At 40.0% G+C, this 22,816-nt stretch overlaps 2 protein-coding genes across 2 annotated transcripts; one reads left to right on the top strand and one right to left on the bottom strand.

Annotated features, from left to right (window-relative positions):
- Positions 1 to 503: 503 nt before the first annotated feature.
- si:ch211-107o10.3 (retinol dehydrogenase 12) lies at positions 504 to 16,251 on the top strand. The gene is made up of 7 exons (XM_014124848.2): positions 504 to 782; positions 3,823 to 3,963; positions 4,061 to 4,252; positions 13,287 to 13,448; positions 15,247 to 15,363; positions 15,523 to 15,727; positions 15,889 to 16,251. Exons 1-7 carry the CDS (start codon positions 707 to 709, stop codon positions 15,983 to 15,985), a joined length of 990 nt encoding a protein of 329 aa, XP_013980323.1. The 5' UTR covers positions 504 to 706; the 3' UTR covers positions 15,986 to 16,251.
- A 1,231-nt stretch (positions 16,252 to 17,482) lies between these two features.
- ankrd34c (ankyrin repeat domain 34C) lies at positions 17,483 to 22,095 on the bottom strand. Its single transcript, XM_014124847.2, has 2 exons — positions 21,898 to 22,095; positions 17,483 to 20,531 (listed from the first exon to the last, which is right to left on the bottom strand). Exon 2 carries the CDS (start codon positions 20,467 to 20,469, stop codon positions 18,904 to 18,906), a length of 1,566 nt encoding a protein of 521 aa, XP_013980322.1. The 5' UTR covers positions 20,470 to 20,531; positions 21,898 to 22,095; the 3' UTR covers positions 17,483 to 18,903.
- Positions 22,096 to 22,816: the final 721 nt, after the last annotated feature.

Here is a 22,816-nt window from a genome sequence, read left to right as displayed (position 1 = left end):
GGATGATTAGGTGGCCATGATGGTACAGTATGAAGACCAGATTGGGAATTTAGCCAGGACACCGGTGTTACACCCCGACTCTTACGATAAGTGCCATGGGATCTTTAGTGACCACAGAGAGTCAGGACACCCGTTTAACGTCCCATCCGAAAGACAGCACCCTACAAAGGGCAGTGTCCCCAATCACTGGCATTGGCATTGCCTAAAAGTGGCCTAAGAAAGATGTTATCTTCTCAGTGGTGTTTTGTATACAGTCTATGGTTTGATCAATCAGGTTTATGGGTTTAATTGACTTCCTGCACTGGTTGGTCGGCCTAAGAACAATAATTTGACACTGTTTGTTCTATCACCTTCACCTGCTGGAATAATACTAATGACTTTGGATATAATAAGTGGACGTGGAGTGACCTCTGCTGGAGGAATATTGTAGATGAAACAATAGGCAACCCAGCATATGATTGGTCCAATGGATGTACCAATAGGATTCCCCCGTTCTGTAACACGTTGTTTCTTTGACCTTCCAGTACTTCCTGATTGCACATTACGTCACATTGATAAACTGTTTTATTTCGACGAAGTTGATATGTATGAGATTATGATATATTTGAGTTGAATTAACTAGAGGTTCTCCTGGTTCTTTTCGCTGAATAACAACATTGAATGAGAGGTTACTTCTACAGTCAGTAGCAGTTAACGTACTGATAACATGCAGAACTACGGTAAAGCAATAAATACTTTTTTGGGACAATATCCGACGGGGATCGCTCTTATCACAGTCACAGGTAAAAAAACAAACATTATTGTTTTAATTATCACAGGTCCTTTATGAAATGTAACAACAACGTAAGTAACGTAACATTCAGTCAAAAAGCACATGTTCAACTTAATAAAAAACTATTTTACCTGTCTCAATAGGTTTATATATATATATATATATTTTAATAGGCTCTTATATAGTAAGAGCCTATTAAATGCCAAATAAAGTAGCAAGGTTGACCATAACAATATTGACGATTTCATCTTTAAATAAGCCATAAATCAGCTTGTGACAGGGGGAATGGAAGCTTGTTGGGTGCAACAGGGAGGGGCAATTGAATGCGAGTTTCACAAAACGTTTGTTATTGTTAAAACATTTATAGCCTGTCTATCTATAGGTAACAACAGGGTTATGCTCGAACTCCACAACAAAACACCAGAAAATGTCCAAAAAGAGTAAAAACAGTTAACCTGCTTTTACACTATGATTACTATTAGTTTTCTTTTGGGGATAAAAATATATATACATTAAAACATATAATTTAAAACAATGAATATAACATGCTTTGAAAATGCAATATTGGTCCACAATTTATACCTAAAAATGTAAAGGGATGCAAAAGGCACTCTTTTCATGGAACTGTCAGGACTGATGCTGGAGAAGAGAAGCAGGTACGGGGAGTCAACATTTAATTGGAACGGACATGAAAACAGGACAGGAACAGCGTCAGAACCGTGTAATACACAGACGTAAGACAATTAATGCAGAAGCGGGGAACGGAGCTGGGGAACAGACACATATAGGGGAGGTAATAAACAGGTGATCAAATCAAATTTATTTTTTATAGCTCTTCTTAGATCAGCTGATATCTCAAAGTGCTGTACAGAAACCCAGACTGAGTCCAGGTGAGTCCAATGAATCGCTGAAGCGGATGACGAGGGAAGGCAGATTTGCATAATCATGGTGGCAGTAGTGCATAATGCAGGGCAGTCTGGCACCCTCTTTCCCTATTGTAATGTAATCAAATCAGATTCTGACTGGCCCTATTCTGATGTCATCAAATCAGATTTCTGTCTCACCTTATTCTGATGTCATCCCATCAGATTCCATCTGGCCCTGTTGTGATGTCATCAAATCAGAATCTGTGTGGCCTTGTTGTGATGTCATCACATCAGAGGTTTTAACCCGTGGTGCGATATTCAAATACCTTAGAAATGCTATTACTTCAATTTCTCAAACATATGACTATTTTACACCATTTTAAAGACAAGACTCTCGTTAATCTAACCACACTGTCCGATTTCAAAAAGGCGTTTACAACGAAAGCAAAACATTAGATTATGTCAGCAGAGTACCCAGCCAGAAATAATCAGACACCCATTTTTCAAGCTAGCATATAATGTCACAAAAACCAAAACCACAGCTATAAATGCAGCACTAACCTTTGATGATCTTCATCAGATGACACTCCTAGGACATTATGTTATACAATACATGCATGTTTTGTTCAATCAAGTTCATATTTATATAAAAAAAACAGCTTTTTACATTAGCATGTCACTAGCATGTGACTAGCATTCCCACCGAACACTTCCGGTGAATTTACTAAATTACTCACGATAAACGTTCACAAAAAACATAACAATTATTTAAAGAATTATAGATACAGAACTCCTTTATGCAATCGCTATGTCTGATTTTAAAATAGCTTTTCGGTGAAAGCACATTTTGCAATATTCTGAGTAGATAGCCCGGCCATCACAGGCTAGCTAATTTGACACCCACCAAGTGTGGTACTCACCAAACTCAGAATTACTATTAGAAAAATTGGATTACCTTTGCTGTTCTTCATCAGAATGCACTCCCAGGACTTCTACTTCAATAACAAATGTTGGTTTGGTTCCAAATAATCCATAGTTATATCCAAATAGCGGCGTTTTGTTCATGCGTTCAAGACACTATCCGAAGGGTAAAGAAGGGTGACGCGCCCGACGCGTTTCGTGACAAAAAATGTCAAAATATTCCATTACCGTACTTCGAAGCATGTCAAACGCTGTTTAAAATCAATTTTTATGCGATTTTTCTCGTAAAAAAGCGATAATATTCCGACCGGGAAACCCTGTTTTCGTTCAAAGACGAAAAAATAAAAACATGGTGTCGGCTCGTGCACGCTCCCCAGTCTCATTGTTCTCAGATCGACCACTATCCAAATGCGCTACTGTTTTTCAGCCATGGCCTGCAAAGTCACCATTCATCGTTCTGGCGCCTTCTGAGAGCCTATGGGAGTGTTAGAAAATGTCACGTTATGCCAGAGATCCCCTGTTTTGGTTAGAGATGATCAAGAAGGCCAAGAAATAGTCAGAGAGAGCGCTTCCTGTTTGGAATCTTCTCAGGTTTTGGCCTGCCTGTTATACTCACAGACACCATTCAAACAGTTTTAGAAACTTTAGGGTGTTTTCTATCCAAATCAAACAATTATATGCATATTCTAGTTACTGGGCAGGAGTAGTAACCAGATTAAATCGGGTACGTTTTTTATCCGGCCGTGCAAATACTGCCCCCTATCCCCAACAGGTTTTAACATAGAGGTCCTATGAAACTGGGTTTACAATTCTACCCCTAGAAATTATGTCTAGCGTTACTGTGTTGTGATGTCATCACATCATATTCCGTCTGGCCTTGTGATGTCAACATTTCGTCTGACTAGATACTGGATGTATTTTGTTCACCTGGTGTGCTAAGAGGGCGGATGTTGCATCTTTAGAATGGGACTTCTGAAACCTATCATCAAGATCACCAATATTGTCAGATTGAGCTTTTAAAGCTTAATTTCATGTGAAAAATGAATTTAAAGTATTGGATAAAATCTTTATATGCTACCCATTTCTTTGAATAATTGTTTGACCAAATTAATCGGATTTACTTGTAAAGTTACTCAATGATGATTAATCATAAAAATGTATTACTTTAACTATCTATAAGTTACTTTAAAATACTTATAAACCATTTACAAATAAATTATAAAGTGTACCTCAATGTAAGGTGTTACCATAATATTGTGACAGGAGTGGGGCTCTTTGCTCTCCGTAAATGGCTGGCTGGAGGGGTGTGTACGAGCAAAGCCCGGCTGGACGGGAAGACTGTCCTTATCACCGGAGCCAACACTGGGATTGGGAAAGAGACTGCAGTTGACATGGCTAGCAGGGGTGAGCAACAAGTATTCAACTTCTTCTCTGTTCATTGTAGTTGGGCAGTTGATTTGATGAGCTCACAGTGTAATGTCTGTTCTGTGTTTGGCCACAGGGGCAAGGGTTATTCTGGCCTGCAGGGACATGACAAGAGCCAATCAAGCTGCAGAGGGCATCAGGAAGAGGAGTGGCAATGGGAATGTGATTGTCAAAAAGTTGGACTTGGCATCCCTACAGTCGGTGCGACAGCTAGCCAAGGAGATCCTGGAAAGTGAAGAGAGACTGGACATCCTTATTAATAATGCAGGTAGAGGGACACTTTTCAGCTAGCACATAACGTTATGAGCACTATATGTTTATTATAGCTTGGTGAGAGCGTGGTTGTCCTATAGTTATTTTGCATACAACCTTCCCACAACTTTCTGGGAATGGTGTAGAATAGTTGCTTAAACCTCTACAGGATCGGTGGGTCCTCTGCGGGACGGTCGAGCTAATGTAGGCTAATGCGATTAGCATGAGGTTGTAAGTTAGAAGAACATTTCCCAGGACATAGACATATCTGATATTGGCAGAAAGCTTCAATTCTTGTTAATCTAACTGCACTGTCCAATTTACAGTAGCTATTACAGTGAAATAATACCATGCTATTGTTTGAGGAGAGTGCACAGTTTTGAACTTGAAAAGTTCTTAATAAACCAATTAGGCACATTTGGGTAGTCTTGACACAAAATCTTGAACAGAAATGCAATGGTTCATTGGATCAGTCTAAAACTTTGCACATACACTGCTGCCATCTAGTGGCCAAAATCTAAATTGTGCCTGGACTGGAATAATACATTATGGCCTTTCTCTTATATTTCAAAGATGATGGTACAAAAAAATACCCCAAAACTTTTTTTTGTTTGTATTATCTTTTACCAGATATAATGTGTTATATTCTCCTACATTCCTTTCACCTTTCAACAAACTTCAAAGTGTTTCCTTTCAAATGGTATCAAGAATATGCACATCCTTGCTTCAGGTCCTGAGCTACAGGCAGTTAGATTTGGGTATGTCATTTTAGGCGAAAATTGAAAAAAAGGGGCGGATCCTTCAGAGTTAACAGAAAGTTTCCTAAACGTTCAAACATGGTTACATTTAAATTTTCTTTTGGTAATTTTCTAGGAACATTCTCCAACTGGTTTTACATTGGGATGGTTCTCAAATAGTCCAGAGAACATTAAGAAACAACGTTCTTCTGTTGGAATTTCAGTACATCAGCATAACATTTACTACAGGTTTCTTCATTGTTCTATTTAAAGTCATGTTCTCAAAATGTTCTGAGAACGTTAAGAAAACCTTCGATAAAAATCACAAAAAAACTTTAGTAACGTTCAGAGAATAATGTTATTTCAAAACATATGCATTCCGTTGTCAGTGTCGTGTCTTTGGGGTACCATTAAACTGAAGACATGTTTATCAATTAACTCCCTGTAATTATTATCACGCGATTAAATTGATTAATCGTTTAATTGTAATTAACTAGGAGATCGGGGCACCAAGGAGAATATTCAGATTACAAAGTTATAATTTTCCTAATATAACTTTCCTATATGATAATATAGGCCGATTATCTTCTGGTTTAAATGGTGTATTTTACCTCTAGTCCAGTCTCATTCCAAACGTCGTAAATTGTTGTATCTGCACGAACCCAGTCTTTACTAAAATCATCCACACATCAATTGTCTTAAAATCATTTATTTACTACACTAAGTAATTAACAGAAAACATACAAACAGTAATTATCGTCACAAAGGATTGGTATAGTAATGTGCCCTAATGGCTAACAGGCATGGCTGGTCTGTTAGACAATGGGTCATAAACGGTCAGCTGAGAAGGTACACAGAGTTCATTAATATTAACAATTGACAATTGAAGGCTCGCTCATTCGGGAACAATTGCAATCAATATATATTTACGCTCCTGTGTCGTCGGGATCCTTGTTCGAGCGTCGTTCTGATGGAGAGTTCTCTCTCTCTCTCTCTCTCTCTCTCTCTCTCTCTCTCTCTCTCGGTTAGAATGGATCTTTCAAAGCGACATTCATTAATGTCGTTATAGAATGGATGTTTCGTTGGTCTTCGCGTTCGATGATATAATTTATTTAGCTGCAGACTAATAATTAATATCAAAGACTTGTTCTTATTCTGTCGGTATCAATAGTCTAAAAGTTAACCACGTGGTATAGTTCACTTTCAGTAGAGGAATTGGATGGTAAAACCTATTGGCCATGGAGTGGAGGCCTGGTCTGGAGAAATGTAGCTCAGGGTATAGTTTTATAGTGACCCTTGAACAGGCTTGTCAAATGACGCCTGGTCCTGTCTGTGTCCCTTGGGGGCGTGCCGATGGCTGAGTGAAGTTTGGTACAGAAATCCAATTCTATCACATTAACATCAGTACATAGCATCTCAATGTATTACAAATAGCTTTATCCTTATTAATACATTTTATACAACCATTATGATGCAAGTCTCAAGCTGAGGCTATTATATAAACCGTTTTATGGTAATATGGCTATATTGTCTCTTCTGAGTATCACAAAATTGTACCAAGCGGACCAGTTCGTAGATGGATTCTTCACCAATCTTCCATACCTTCTCCAGAACACAAATGTCGCTTGCTTCCCCAATTCTGTGAGTTGGAAGAATTTCCTGTGTCTCTCTATGGGCCATGTGGCCAGAGACTCTCCTGGAATTTTACCACTCCTTCACACAGGGACTGGGTGGGGGAAGATAGGTTGGGGGATGGTGCAAAAGGGAGGGGGTCAACTGTCCTCCCTGTACCAAAAGAGGCCAACGTCATGACATCAGCATCAACACAACTCTCTCTATCCTCTATCTTGTTAACCTCTCTAGGGCAGGCGGGACGAATTCGTCCCACCTACGCAACAGCCAGTCTAATCCAGTGGCGCGATTTTCAAATACCTTAGAAATGCTATTACTTCAATTTCTCAAACATATGACTATTTTACAGCTATTTAAAGACAAGACTCTCGTTAATCTAACCACACTGTCCGATTTCAAAAAGGCTTTACAACAAAAGCAAAACATTAGATTATGTCAGCAGAGTACCAAGCCAGAAATAATCAGACACCCATTTTTCAAGCTAGCATATAATGTCACAAAAACCCAGAAGACAGCTAAATGCAGCACTAACCTTTGATGATCTTCATCAGATGACAACCCTAGGACATTATGTTATACAATACATGCATGTTTTGTTCAATCAAGTTCATATTTATATCAAAAAACAGCTTTTTACATTGGCATGTGACGTTCAGAACTAGCATACCCCCCGCAAACTTCCGGGGAATTTACTAACAATTTACTAAATTACTCACGATAAACGTTCACAAAAAGCATAACAATTATTTTAAGAATTATAGATACAGAACTCCTCTATGCACTCGATATGTCCGATTTTAAAATAGCTTTTTGGTGAAAGCACATTTTGCAATATTCTAAGTACATAGCCCAGCCATCACGGGCTAGCTATTTAGACACCCGGCAAGTTTAGCACTCACCAATATCAGATTTACTATTACAAAAGTTTAATTACCTTTTGTTGTCTTCGTCAGAATGCACTCCCAGGACTGCTACTTCAATAACAAATGTTGGTTTGGTCCCAAATAATCCATCGTTATATCCGAATAGCGGCATTTTGTTCGTGCGTTCCAGAAACTATCCGAAATGGTAAATCAGGGTCGCGCACATGGCGCAATTCGTGACAAAAAAAATCTAAATATTCCATTACCGTACTTCGAAGCATGTCAACCGCTGTTTAAAATCCATTTTTATGCAATTTTTCTCGTAAAAAAGCGATAATATTCCAACCGGGAATCTCCATTTAGCTAAACAGAGGAAAGAAAACAAAGCTTTCGGTCGACGCGGGCACGCGCCTGAGTCTCACAGTACTGTAACCAGCCACTACCCAAACGCGCTACTTTGTTTCAGCCAGAGCCTGCAAAGCCACGATTCAGCATTTTGCCGCCTTCTGAGAGCCTATGGCAGCCGTAGGAAGTGTCACGGTACAGCTAAGATCCTCACTCTTCAATAAACAGAGACAAGAAGAACGACACCTTGTCAGACAGGCCACTTCCTGCATGAAATCTTCTCAGGTTTTTGCCTGCCATATGAGTTCTGTTATACTCACAGACACCATTCAAACAGTTTTAGAAACTTTAGGGTGTTTTCTATCCAAAGCCAATAATTATATGCATATTCTAGTTACTGGGCAGGAGTAGTAACCAGATTAAATCGGGTACGTTTTTTATCCAGCCGTGTCAATACTGCCCCCTAGCCCTAACAGGTTAAGTGTATTCAGGTGTTTTAGCCGCACCCACTAATTGGCCACACCTGATCTTAATGAGTGATTGTTTCCTTTCAAATGGGGCCTGTTTGAATAGACAAGAATTAACAGCTTTGTAGGCTTAAAAAAACCATGGCATACTTGCTCCATCCTGGTGGCTCAGTGGACTAATTCCATGCATAGAGAACAGAATATTATAGGTTTGAATCTCACTGATGCTGTGTCACAATACATTTAATTTCTGTTCTCAGAGTTTTAATAAAACCTCCCAGGAAAACTTTAAAGGAACTAGAGTAAAACGCTCTCAGAACGTCCCTGCAACCTAAAAGTAAACGTTCCCAGAACAGGCTAAGTTAATCAAAGGTTCAGTTTTACCGCTCAGGAATTGTATGGCCCACAAACAATGTGAAACCAAAAATATACGTTCTCACAACTTCCAAGGAACCAAATGTGCTACCCTGGGTTTGGGTCAATTCCATTTAAATTCCAGTCAATTCAGAAATTCCACATTTTCCCCACTGAAAAGCATTGAACAGAATTAGAATTTCAGTGTACTTCCTGAATTGACTGGAATTAAAACGGAATTGACCCCAACCCTGGTGCTAGCTAGGTCTACAACACTCTTGGTTAGGTCTGGTAGAGGGACACTCCACCACACTGTAGGTTAGGTCAGTGTGACTATTGATAAACTTGTATGTTATGATGCACCAACTGTTCAATGGCACAAATAGTCAATAGGCAAAGGAAGTAATTTCGATGGTGTATGTTCAGAGTGTCCCTGCATGGCCCTGCAATAGACTAGAGTCCTGTCCAGGGAGTGTACTTGTACACCATGCTGCCTCAAGCTACAGAAACAGGAGATAAGCTCCTTTGAGCCAAGGCTTGTGCAAGGCTACTTATGTTCATTCGAGGGCAGGCTTGACTGAATGAACAGCAGAGACAAGATGCAGGTATGAGCATCTATTACAATTGTTTGGGGAATAGCCTTGTCTCTGAAGGGTGATCCTTGGAGCCAGATGCTGTGATGCAGGTAGCTTTTGCTGCAAGACGTAAGTGAGAGAACAAGAGCAAGCCGTAATTTAAATACATCACAAGATGTATTCCCATTGGTGAGAAAAGAGCAATTTGATTATTGTACAGGCATGCCCATTGGTTAATTGGAGGGGGAGGGGGGCTGTTACAACTCAAGGTGTCATAAAAAAGAAAAAATGCAACCCCCTCCCCAAAGTAAAAAATATTTTCACATGACCCTCCCCTGTAAAATATATTGAACACTCTCCCCCCTCATATAATTAACTCAAAATAATGTTTCCGACCATAAATAACAATAACTGTAGTGACCCTGTGTTTATAAACATGAATATCTACTTTGGTTTTCGGCACATTCAATGCCACACAGGGCTAAGGGCCAGAAGGTTGAGGGTTCGCCGACCACCACAGAGGAGCTCATTCTCCCTGCCTGTTTAATTTCTTTACGATCAGAGCCGGTTGCAGACAATGATTATTCCTGTTGGAAGGATTTAATAATTTGCAATTATGTCTACTTATGATACGGTAAAAGGTTTATGTTTCTCTCACCATATGATATGGTAAATATATCCAAAGCAAAAAAACATCTACATTTAAATGGTATTAATATTAATTTGGATATATTTCCATTAATTCCCATATATTCCCGTTAATTCCCATATATTCCTGTTAATTCCCACGGAAAGTTTCCACCTCTGAATATTCCCCAAAATGTGCAACCCTAGTCCCCAGCAAAGCACCATCACACCTCCTCCTCCATGCTTCACGGTGGGAACCACACGTGCGGATATACATTTACATTTTAGTCATTTAGCAGACGCTCTTATCCAGAGCGACTTACAGTAGTGAATGCATACATTTCATACATTTTTTTTTTCTGTGCTGGCCCCCCGTGGGAATCGAACCCACAACCCTGGCGTTGCAAACACCATGCGTTGCAAACACCATGCTCTACCAACTGAGCTACAGGGAAGGCGTAAGGGAAGGCGATATCATCCGTTCACCTACTCTGCGTCTCACAAAGTCACGCCGGTTGGAACCAAAAATCTCAAATTTGGACTCATCAGACCAAAGGACAGATTTCCACTGGTCTAATGTCCATTGCTTGTGTTTCTTGGTCCAAGCAAGCCTCTTCTTCTTATTGGTGTCTTTTAGTAGTGGTTTCTTGCAGCAATTCAACCATGATGCCTGATTTACGCAGTCTCCTCTGAACAGTTGATGTTGAGATGTGTGCGATACTTGAACTCTGTGAAGCATTTAGTTTGGCTGCAGTTAACTCTAATAAACGTATCCTCTGCAGCAGAGATAACTCTGGGTCTTCCTTTCCTGTGGTGGTCCTCATGAGAGCCAGTTTCTTCATAGCACTCGATGGATATGCGACTGCACTTGAAGAAACTTTTCCAAAGTTCTTTACATTTTCCAGATTGACTGACCTTCATGTCGTAAAGTAATGATGGACTGTCGTTTCTCTTTCTTTATTTGAGTTGTTCTTGCCATAATATGGACTTGGTCTTTTAACAAATAGGGCTGTCTTCTGTATACCTTGTCACAACACAACTGATTGGCTCAAACCCATTTAGAAGGAAAAATAATCCACAAAGGAACTTTTAACAATGCACACCTGTTAATTGAAATGCATTCCAGGCGACTACCTAATGAAGCTGGTTGAGAGAATGCCAAGAGTGTGAAAAGCTGTCATCATGGCAAAGGGTGGCTACTTTGAAGAATCTCAAATCTCAAATATATTTTGATTTGTTTAACACTCTTCTGGTTGCTACATGATTCCAAGTGTTTTATTTCATAGTTTTGATGTCTTCGCTATTATTCTACAATGTAGAAAATAGTAAAAATAAAGAAAAACCCTTGAATGAGTACGCGTGTCCAAACTTTTGCATGGTACAGTATATGCAACGTATTTTCAACCAACAGGTTTCTGTGCCAAATCACCACACAACAATAAACAAAACATACCGACATGGTTTGCGTTTTCAACACCACAATAAATAGACTGTCAATCTCGACAGAAAACACATCCCTCCCTACCTTGTAGGCTTACCCAGTATAAAATGCACTTGTTGCAGATTAAAGTCTGCATAAATACATAGCACACATAAAAATACCTTCTGAGGTTAAATTCCCATGTGCCGAATAAAAAATGTAAGTTAAATGGGTTTCCATTGCATTTTCAACTATGGACATACTGATGGTTTTGTCACAAAAAATGTTGCGTAGGTACAGGTATAGCGAATGTGCCCACTATGGTATTGGCACGTGAGCTCTAGCCAACAGATACAGTGCAGGTATAGCTTACTACATGATGAGATTATTATGGACAATAGTGTGCGATTATTATTATTATTTGTCAAATGGCAAGCATCGATCATCATGTCACCAGAATAAGACCCTCAATATTTATTGGAAGGAGCATCGACCTCATCACTGTGCACTTTTACACCGCCCTGTGAAGTTCATCATAATTTATTTAATCTGTAGCCTAATAAACTGCATGCTTTCCCAGGATGTGGAGAAATGTTTTATCAAACATGTAGGCTACTTTACTCCCATAAAAAGTTTGGATGGAAACCTGGTTAATGTCAAGGATGCTGGAATTATATTTTGGATGATGCCCATGCCTACAGGAGAAGTTTTGAAGTAGATTCATCAGATTAAAACATTGTGCCACATATAAAAAGTAATACATTAAACGCGTTAGCTTCTAGTTGCGTGAGGAATAGCCACTCGGATTGGAGAGGAGGCAGAGCATGTGTTAAGCTTTCCTGAATAACTGGGCCTGCCGGTAGCGTATGTGTTCACATTATTATATGACTTGGGAGCATGATGATTAAAAACAGACAGCGCGTTCGGTATCAGAAGTAGAAATACAGCCAGACTGGCCTGCTACTGTGCCTTTCTGTGTCTTTCTATAAACTGTAGCGAGTAGACCCACAACTGATCCAAATCAAATGAAACATTCAAATCACAGGGCTTTTGCGCCGTTATTTTATTTACAAAGGACATTTTCACTGCAGCCTAGAGTAGTCTAGAATGTTGTACTCACTTGAAAATAATAATGCAATTATTTGGCTAGGCTAGTCTAGGTAGGATAATTGTATTGTCCATTAACAAGATCATGAGAGGAGATTTTTTTTATCTGTGTGTGTCATGTCTTCACTGTTCATTCATGCGCAATGATGCACCTGGCCTCTTCACTGCCTATCAGCTATTCCTATTTGTTCTGGTTGATTCATATAAAATGTTGATGCAGCTTTGAATGTTTTTAAATGTGGTATGATTGCTAGTTAGCCTATTGCAGATCTGGACAAACAATCCCCTTACCACTGTTATCACTATGAATGGTGGATCGAGGGCAGGATAGAAGGTTAGACTGGTAGACTATACTGACCTGTGGTATAGTAACAGTTAGCACACAGAAAAGCGTAGAGCATACAGGAAATACAAAAACATGTGAGCAGATAAAGAAATGTGGCTAGGACGGAAGAAATTATATAGTAAAACCTGCAACTAGTGGATGTAAACCAGGGGAAAAATCACACTGTCCTCCCCTGTGCCCAATAAAAAACACACACAACCCTCCCCAAAGCAACAAATACAAGTTTAACAACCCACCCCTCTCCCAGTAAGTTACGATCTGTCCCTTAGCAAGCGTGGTAAAGTTGCACTATTCAGCTGTGCTCATTGGCAATAGGGTAATAGGTGACTGACATTCTGCACGTGGCTAATTTATAGTAAAGGAGGAGGAGTGACATGATGCTGTGCTGTTGATGAGAAGATTGTAAACATTAGATATAAATTCCCTCTGTGCCCATAGAAGAGGAAGCAATGTGAATTATATTGTGCTTACTAAATTAAGTGAGCTATCCATTCAGACCAGCCTTACTGATTGAACCTTTGTTATCAACTACATTTTAGGGAGTAGACTAACTTTTCTTCTCTATGTCTGTTGATAGGTATCATGAGCTGTCCAAAATGGCAGACTGAAGATGGCTTTGAGATGCAGTTTGGTACCAACCACTTAGGCCACTTTTTATTGACAAATTGCCTTTTGGGTCTCCTTAAGAAATCAGTCCCAAGCCGTATTGTCAACGTCTCCAGTTTAGCTCATGAAAAAGGTATAATCTTGTCTTTGTCATTTACCATATAAAACAATGATCAGTGTTTATAGGATTTATGACTGATTGCCCAAACGAAATCCATGATTTAGCCTGTAATTGTTTTCATGTACAGTGCCTTCAGAAATATTCAAACCCCTTGACTTATTCCACATTTTGTTGTGTTACAGCCTTAATTCAAAAATGATTAAATAGATTTCTCTCATCCATTTGCACACAACACCCCATAATGACAAATCGAAAACATGTTTTAAGTTTAGCAAATGTATTGAAAATGAAACACAGAAATATCTCATTTACAAAAGTATTCACACACCTGAGTCAATACCTTGTAGAAGCACCTTTGGCAGCGATTACAGCTGTGAGTCTTTCTGGGTACATCTCTAAGAGCTTTTCACTCCAGGATTGTAAAACATTTGCCCATTATTCTTTTCAAAATTCTTCAAGCTCTGTCAAATTGGTTGTTGATCATTTCTAGACAATAATGTTCAGGTCTTACCATAGCTTTTCAAGCAGATTTAAGTAAAAACTGTAACTTGGCCACTCAGAAACATTCACTGTCTTCTTGGTTAGCAACTCCAGTGTAGATTTGGCCTTGTGTTTTAGGTTATTGTCCTGCTGTAAGGTGAATTCATCTCCCAGTGTCTTGTGGAAAGCAGACTGAACCAGGTTTTCCTCTAGCATTTTGCCTGTGCTTAGTTCCATTCCGTTACATTTTTATCCTGAAAACCTCCCCAGTCCTTAATGATTACAATCATGTCCATAACATGATGCAGCCACCACTATGCTTGAAAATATAGAGAGTGGTACTCAGTAATGGGTTGTATTGGATTTTCCCCAAACATAACACTTTGTATTCAGGACTAAAAGTTAATTACTTTAGTGCCTTGTTGCAAAGAGTATGCATGTTTTTGGAATATTTTTATTCTGTAAAGGTTTTCTTCTTTTCACTCTGTCAATTAGGTTAGTGTTGTGGAGTAGCTACAATGTTGTTGATCCATCCTCAGTTTTCTCCTTTCTCCTGTAACTGTTTTAAAGTCACAATTGGCCTCATGGTTACATCCCTGAGCGGTTTCCTTCCTCTCCAGCAACTGAGTTATGAAGGATGCCTGCATCTTTGTAGTGACTGGGTGTATTGATACACCATCCAAAGTGTAATTAACTTCACCATGCTCGAACGGATATTCAATGCCTACTTTTTTTTTAACCCATCTAACAATAGGTGCCCGTCTTTGGAAAGCATCAGAAAACCTCCTTGGTCTTTGTGGTTGAATCTGTTTTTGAAATTCACTGCTCAACTGAGGGACCTTACAGATAATTGTATGTGTGGGGTACAAGCTCTAATGGCATCTGACCTGTAGTATGCCATTAGATGTAGTCATTCAAAAATCATGTTAAAAACTATTATTGCACACAGAGTCCATGCAACTTATTATGTGACATGTTCAGCAATATTTTACTCCTGAACTTATTTAGGCTTGCGATAACAAAGGGGTTGAATACTTACTTATTGACTCATTTCAGCTTTTGGTTTTTAATTAATTTGTAATAATTTAGAAAAACATATTTCCACTTTGACATTATGGGGTATTGTGTGTAGACCAGTGACAACAAATCTAAATTTAAACCATTTTAAATTCAGGCTGTAACACAACAACATTTGGAAAAAGTCAAGTGATATGAATACTTTCTGAAGGCACTGTACCTTTCATTGCTTCGTGTAAGACCATGTTTTGACGTTATATCCATATGTGACTTACTATGTTCCACTTTTAATAATAATACTTTTTTTCAACAGGCAAGATCTATTTTGATGACATAAACTTAGATAAAGATTACAGTCCATGGAAAAGCTACCGGCAAAGTAAGCTAGCTAATGTGCTCTTTACTAGGGAGCTGGCAACACGACTACAAGGTAATTCAACTCTGCTGCATAACATCTTTTCATTTTACAGCATGCATTTGGAATGGTGTGTTGCATCTCTCTTCAATAGAGTGGCTGCAGACTCACTGCATTGATTTAGGCTGATAGAAGACATTACCTGTGTTTGTGTGTGTTTCTCTGTGACTGTAGGAACTGGAGTAACTACATATAGCCTCCATCCTGGAGTCATCCGGACTGAGCTTGGTCGGCACTTCTGGCCCACCATACCCCTGTGGAAAAGAGCCATCTTCAAGACTCTTAGTTTTTGGCTCAAGTCCCCTAGAGAGGGAGCCCAGACCACCATCCACTGTGCTGTAGAAGAAAGCCTGGCAGATGTCAGTGGACTCTACTACAGGTCAGATGCCATTAGAGCTTGTTTTTGTCCAACCTTAGCTTCTTTTCACGGTGGGTGTTACATTCCATGCTTACAGAAGATGGATCTAGGTAAGATATATTCGATGTGTGTCATTAACTTTGTGTGTGGGTTTGGAATCTTTTTTTCTGTCCTGGCTACAGTGACTGCGCCCCAAAAACTGTGGCCCCTCAGGGCCAGGATGATGCATCTGCCAAGAAGCTGTGGGACCTGAGTGCCTCCATGGTTGGTCTGGCATGATGGACCTGGTTACCACTAGGACTGGCCTAGCCTTTAGAATGTTGACATACAGTTGAAGTCAGAAGTTTACATACACTTAGGTTGGAGTCATTAAAACTCGTTTTTCAACCACTCCACAAAATTCTTGTTAACAAACTATAGTTTTGGCAAGTCGGTTAGGACATCTACTTTGTGCATGACACAAGTCATTTTTCCAACAATTGTTTACAGACAGATTATTTCATTAATAATTCACTGTAACACAATTCCAGTGGGTCAGAAGTTTACATACACTAAGTTGACTGTGCCTTTAAACAGCTTGGAAAATTCCAGAAAATTATGTCATGGCTTTAGAAGCTTCTGACAGGCTAATTGGCATAATTTGAGTTAATTGGAGGTGTCCCTGTGGATGTATTTCAAGGCCTACCTTCAAACTCAGTGCCTCTTTGCTTGACATCATGGGAAAATCAAAAGAAATCAGCCAAGACCTCAGAAAAAAAATTGTACACCTCCACAAGTCTGGTTCATCCTTGGGAGCAATTTCCAAACTCCTAAAGGTACACGTTCATCTGTACAAACAATAGTACGCAAGTATAAACACCATGGGACCACGCAGCCGTCATACCGCTCAGGAATGAGACACGTTCTGTCTCCTAGAGATGAATGTACTTTGGTGCGAAAAGTGCAGATCAATCCCAGAACAACAGCAAAGGACCTTGTGAAGATGCTGGAGGAAACAGGTACAAAAGTATCTATATCCACAGTAAAACGAGTCCTATATCGACATAACCTGAAAGGCCGCTTAGCAAGGAAGGAGCCACTGCTCCAAAACCGCCATAAAAAAGCCAGACTACGGTTTGCAACTGCACATGGGGACAAAGATCGTACTTTTTGGAGAAATGTCCTCTGGTCTGATGAAACAAAAATAGAACTGTTTGGCCATAATGACCATTGTTATGTTTGGAGGAAAAAGGGGGAGGCTTGCAAGCCGAAGAACACCATCCCAACCGTGAAGCACGGGGGTGGCATCATCATGTTGTGGGGGTGCTTTGCTGCAGGGGGGACTGGGGCACTTCACAAAATAGATGGCATCATGAGGATGGAAAATTAGGTGGATTTATTGAAGCAACATCTCAAGACATCAGTCAGGAAGTTAAAGCTTGGTCGCAAATGGGTCTTCCAAATGGACAATGACCCCAAGCATACTTCCAAAGTTGTGGCAAAATGGCTTAAGGACAGCAAAGTCAAGGTTTTGCAGTGGCCATCACAAAGCCCTGACCTCAATCCTATAGAAAATTTGTTGGCAAAACTGAAAAAGTGCGTGCGAGCAAGGAAGCCTACAATCCTGACTCAGTTACTCCAGCTCTGTCAGGAGGAATGTGCCAAAATTCACCCAACTTATTGTGGGAAGCTTATGGAAGGCTACCCAAAATGTTTGACCCAAATTAAAGAATTTAAAGGCAATGCTACCAAATACTAATTGAGTGTATGTAAACTTCTGACCCACTGGGAATGTGATGAAAGAAATAAAAGCTGAAATAAATCATTCTCTCTACTATTATTCTGACATTCACATTCTTAAAATAAAGTGGTGATCCTAACTGACCTAAAACAGGGAATTTTTACTTCGATTAAATGTCAGGAATTGTGAAAAACTGAGTTTAAATGTATTTGGCTAAGGTGTATGTAAACCGACTTCAACTGTATTACCATCTGATGATGATGAACTGTGAAATGCATCCAAACCTCATTGCATTCAGTAAGAAACTGTTCAATAACATTTGCTTTAGAGACATTTATTTAGAATACACAGCAAACTACATACAAAAATACTATGCATCGAAATATGTTAACGTGAGCCTTTTAAACAGAATTAATGTCTCATAGTTAAGTTACATGGAAACTGTATGAACTTTTACTTCAATTGCTATAAGTGTAAATTCTATTCTAGGGGACAAGGTTCACTAAGTCTTTATTTACGTACGTTTGTAGTATACACATTTAAATGTTGTCTTGTAATGGAACTGATATATGAAAATACATGTGCTATATCTACAAAACATTTAGAGAAACAACATACATTTTTCTCTTGGGTAATTTAAAACCTACGATAATAAAGTGCTGATTTACGTAATCTCTTAAATTGTACTTAGCTAAGGCATATAAGTCATACATGGTTTGTTTATACTCTGAGCCTTTCATATTGGGCATTAAACCAACGGCACTAAAACAAAACATCTTGTGGTTGCATTATGAACGATAAATTACTTTTTGATCCACCCTCTTTTCTGATAATTTGTCTGGAAGGCACTGTGTACAAGTTTGCTACAAAACAATCAACCTCAATTTAATACTAAAGCTACAACATACCCCCCATCTGCATGTTGCACTAATAACAACATTCTATACAACCAGATGACTTGTTGGCTACACATGTCCCTCCTACTGTATGTGTTCTTAGGATTGCACATCTAAAGGATTTGATGTGCCGACAAAGATTATTTTTCATATACTTATAGTCAAATAATTTTTATGATTTTCAAATACTTTTTTATCTCTCAGCCAACCCTGTTCCTGGAGAGCTACTGTTCTTTTTGCTCTAACTCTAATTTAGCGCACCTGATTCTAATAATTAGCTGGTTGATACACGGAATCAGTTTAGCGAAACCCTACAGGAGGGTAGCTCTTCAGGAACACGGTTAGAGGAGCCATGCTTTAGATGTTGCTAGTGTCTAACCTGTAACGTTTATTAATAGGTGGTGCTAATATTCTAAGAGCATCCATAACATTTACAACTTTATACTGGTAAGCAAGTTATATCCATGATCCACTGGTTTTCTAAGAGGAAAAGTTGAAATTCCATTTAACAAAATTTCCTTTAGAAACGTTAGCCATATTTTATGTTGTGAACATTGCTACATCTACAAACAAAGAGTCCACTACAGCTCCTCAAAAGCAGAGAGCTGCTTCATTTGCTCCACTTGCATAGAGTGCCTCCTTACAAGTTTTTTTTTTGACTTGAGCTGGCCTCTCTTTGGTGAGTTTGGTGCTACTGGAGCTATTGATATGAAACCTGAGGCAAGAGGGGACGAGGGCTTGCTGCTGGCTCCAATGTCTGGGATAGGAGGGTTGGGGTTGACGTTCAGTGGGGGTAGATGGCCAGGCCGGGTATGGGAAATGTAGTCCAGCAGCAGAGTCCCCGAGCCTCGCCTCTCCAAGAGGCCTGGTGCGCGGCGACGTGCTGTGCTAGGAGATGACGTGCTGGCATTGCTGTCTAGGGACTCCCTGGAGCTGGTCAGCATGGCTAACGGAGACGTGTTGAGTTTCCTCCTCTCTAGAGGAACCTTAGGAGAGTCCAGCATGCCAGAGTCTGAGTACAGCTGGGAGTCTGAGTCATAGTGGTCAGTGCCCAGCCGTCTCCTGTAGACTGGGTCTCTCAAGCTGGCTGGCACACTGTTGCTGCTACTGTCCTGGTCTGCAGGGACGGTACTACGCCGGGCCAGGGGCTGGTGCTGACACAGAGACCTCTCATAGGCCGATTTGGAAGTTAGAGGGACAGACAATGAGGATGACATTTGTGGGAACAACACATCCTTGCCATCCACACTGTTTTGTCGAGACATAGTCGATCTCTTAGACAGAGCAAGTCCATTGACGCCTGTGACAACCTCATCAGAGGTGGCTCTCTTACTCTCCTCATGGGCCGCAGCTGCAGCCAGGACGGAGGGAGCGATCAGCCCCCACGGCTCTGACTGCAGACGCTTCAGCTGGGGTAAACGAGCACGCTTGGGGTTGGCTGGTCGCCGTGTGGGAGAGGTTGGCCCATTGGGAAGCTTTGCTGCTGTGCTGGACGATGTTTTCAACTTTGTCTGGAAACTGAAGATAGTGTTGTGCTGCTCGGCTGAGTTAGGTGAGGAGGAGGTGTTGAGCTCAATGTCAGAGGGAGTGGTGCAGAATGCAGGGGAGCACCTATCCTCTAGCTCTGGGGAAGGGGGGACATTCAGGTACTGCTTTGTGGTTTTGGTGCCAGAGGGTGACTTGTCTGTGGTGATAATGATTACTTCTTTGCCCTTGGCTTTACATGCATCTAGGAGAACCTTTAGGGTCTCCTTATCATCTGCATTGACTGCATAGACCAAAGCAGAAGCCCCGCTCCTGTCTTCAAGACTTGGGTCAGCCCCATTGGTCAACAGGTGGGACACCACCTCATGCCCTGCCCTCTGGCTGCAGGCGTGCATCAGGGCTGTCCGGCCTGCTTTGTCCTGGATGTTGGGGTCAGCCTTATTATCCAGCAGGTACTTGACCAGCTTTGCCTTGCTGACACTCTGCGGGTCGCTGTGTTTGGACATGCAGGCCACCATGAGCGGTGTCTCTCCTCGCTCGTTGCTCTCATTGATATAGGCACCCCCCTCAAGCAGGAGCCTAGTGAGCCGCAGGCGTCGGAGCCATACCGCCTTCAGAAGCGAGTTCCCATCTGTCCGCAGTTCCAGTATGTCTGCCATCATCGCCAAGACAACCACAGATAGCGCCCTCCCTCAGTGGTGAAAGGCAGTCACAACCTGCAACCCTTCAAACAAAGTATTGATTTATTGCATTATATTTTGTTCAATCTATAGGTCTGCTTAATGATTCATCTAGTAATATCACATACGGAGTCATCACAATGGATTATTTCCAAGCCTCTCAAGACTACCACCAGGAGGCAGTCTGTGTTCAGTAAAAATCACTTTTGAAGACATGGACAGGTATGGCAATAGTGGACGAAACTTTATACCTATTTAGGGAGCGTTACTGTCAAAACATGAAACTGATTGTAGCAATGAAAAAATATAATTTCGTGAATCGGAGCCTAACCTTTATATATACCGAGATGAAAACGGCTTGGCTGTCAGGAACGTTGGTTATACAATTATTGCATCTAAGCTCCTAGTGTGAGGCTTCCTTTTCTTTTTCTAGGGGCCTAACCTTGTCACATGTATCTTCTGTAAGCTTCCATCTCCCTGTATAAAACATAAGTTAGATGGAAGAATGTGCGATATAGGCTATATGTAGGCTAAACGTTCTGTATTTAAATCAAGCCATTTATCTTGAATGTATTGCTTGCTAGATGGAGATGGACAACATTAGCCTAGTATTTTTACTTTTTTTGTTGTTGCACTGTAATTGACCAATTAATCCCAGATCCAAGACTATAAATGAATTAGTTCTAGTTTTAGATAATAAAATACCAAAAATATAAAACATGACTATATGGAGAAAATCATATGGTTGTATAAGAAAACAGCCTCACCATGAGTGTTAACATCCTATGCATTGCATAAAAGAGTATGCCTACAGCAAAAACATCTACTTTGCAATTTTTTCTTACAAGACTCGATGACAACTAAGATGCGTCTTAGTGTAGGCTAACTAATGTGCATGATCGAATGAATAGATGTTACCATCATCCTCGCGCGATCGCTTAGAATAGTCTATAGCGCGTCGCTGTCCATGGTCCTCATTTTGGATCACTTGTTAGAGACGCGCGTCTGGTAGAAAACGTTTTATCTACACAATTCATAATCTAAATGTAAAATAATCTGTTGCACAATGTAGGCTACATTTTTTTTATACACTTGTAATCTACTATGATCCCTGTGTGTCATTAAAATAAAGTATTATCAACAGAAGTAGCCTAAAAAGGACCACAATTTAAGGTGTTGGCTATATGCTCCTCACGTTTCATATTCTCATTAGCTAATCTATCTTAAATGATCGAATCATAGTAGGCTTCTCAAAAAGTGTGTGGTCTATACAATGTTAGTATGAAATTACATGAATGGTATATTAATGTTGATTATGTATGTTTTTAGCAAGAAACAATCTGCCTTCATCCACATGGTTTTATACAAAATATCAAGAAGGTTTAACTGTCATTCAACTATGTATCTTACCTGATCCCGGCTTGTCATGTTCAAAGGTGCACCCAGTGTTTTGTCATTACCTACCCTGAAACATAATGAAAATAAAAGTTTTCAAATGGTTCTTCTTATAGTCCCTGAATTTATTCGGAGGTTCTCAAATACTGTCCTAGTTTACGTTAAGAGCTCTTGCACCATAGCGCATCATGCTGGTCGCTTTTGTTATGGAAACGCAATAGATCAGTCCAATAGGCGGCATTCCTTTCACTGCGCAAGAATCACAACCTCAAGCTACTGGAGGTATAAATAACTTTGTTTTGCCTGGTGAATGAAACGTGCATTTTCTTGACGTCAGAGTCGACAAAAATAAAGATTGCTTCTGGTGAGAACCTGTCACATTTTTCATGTCTGCAGCACACAAACAAACCAGTTCTACCTTCCAATAAAATGGAATGTTTCATAACATGTTTATAATGACATTTTTTTATGACTTAGCCTATATCCCACTCCCACACGATAGGGAGAATCAAGATTCAGTATATATAAAGTTCATCAAAGTATAATTGAATATTTTTGTACACTGGAAGTTTATAGCCTACAGTTTCAAATGATCATTCACATTATCACGACAGATGTTGCTCCAGAGAGGTGGCTGTCACCTGTCTCCGTCTTACTTTTCTTTATATTCTCAGGTGCCCAGAAAATATTTTTGTACACTTACAACTACAGTGCATTTTAAACACTGTTTCAAGAACATGTCTTAGCTATACCTCTCCAAATGGACAGAAGTAGAAATCGTGTGCTGATGTTGGGGTCAGTTCACACAAAAATGAAGGTTCCACAAGGGTTCTTTGGGAAGGGTGTTGGTTCTATGTGGAACCATACTGATCCAAAGGTCCCTTTGATCGCTTCAATGGTTCTTTGCAGTTCAATAAAGGGTTCTTTCCTCTTT

The sequence above is a fragment of the Salmo salar genome, chromosome ssa10, assembly GCF_905237065.1.
Source record: "Salmo salar chromosome ssa10, Ssal_v3.1, whole genome shotgun sequence".
Taxonomy (NCBI): domain Eukaryota; kingdom Metazoa; phylum Chordata; class Actinopteri; order Salmoniformes; family Salmonidae; genus Salmo; species Salmo salar.
This window is presented reverse-complemented; position numbering and strand designations above follow the sequence as displayed.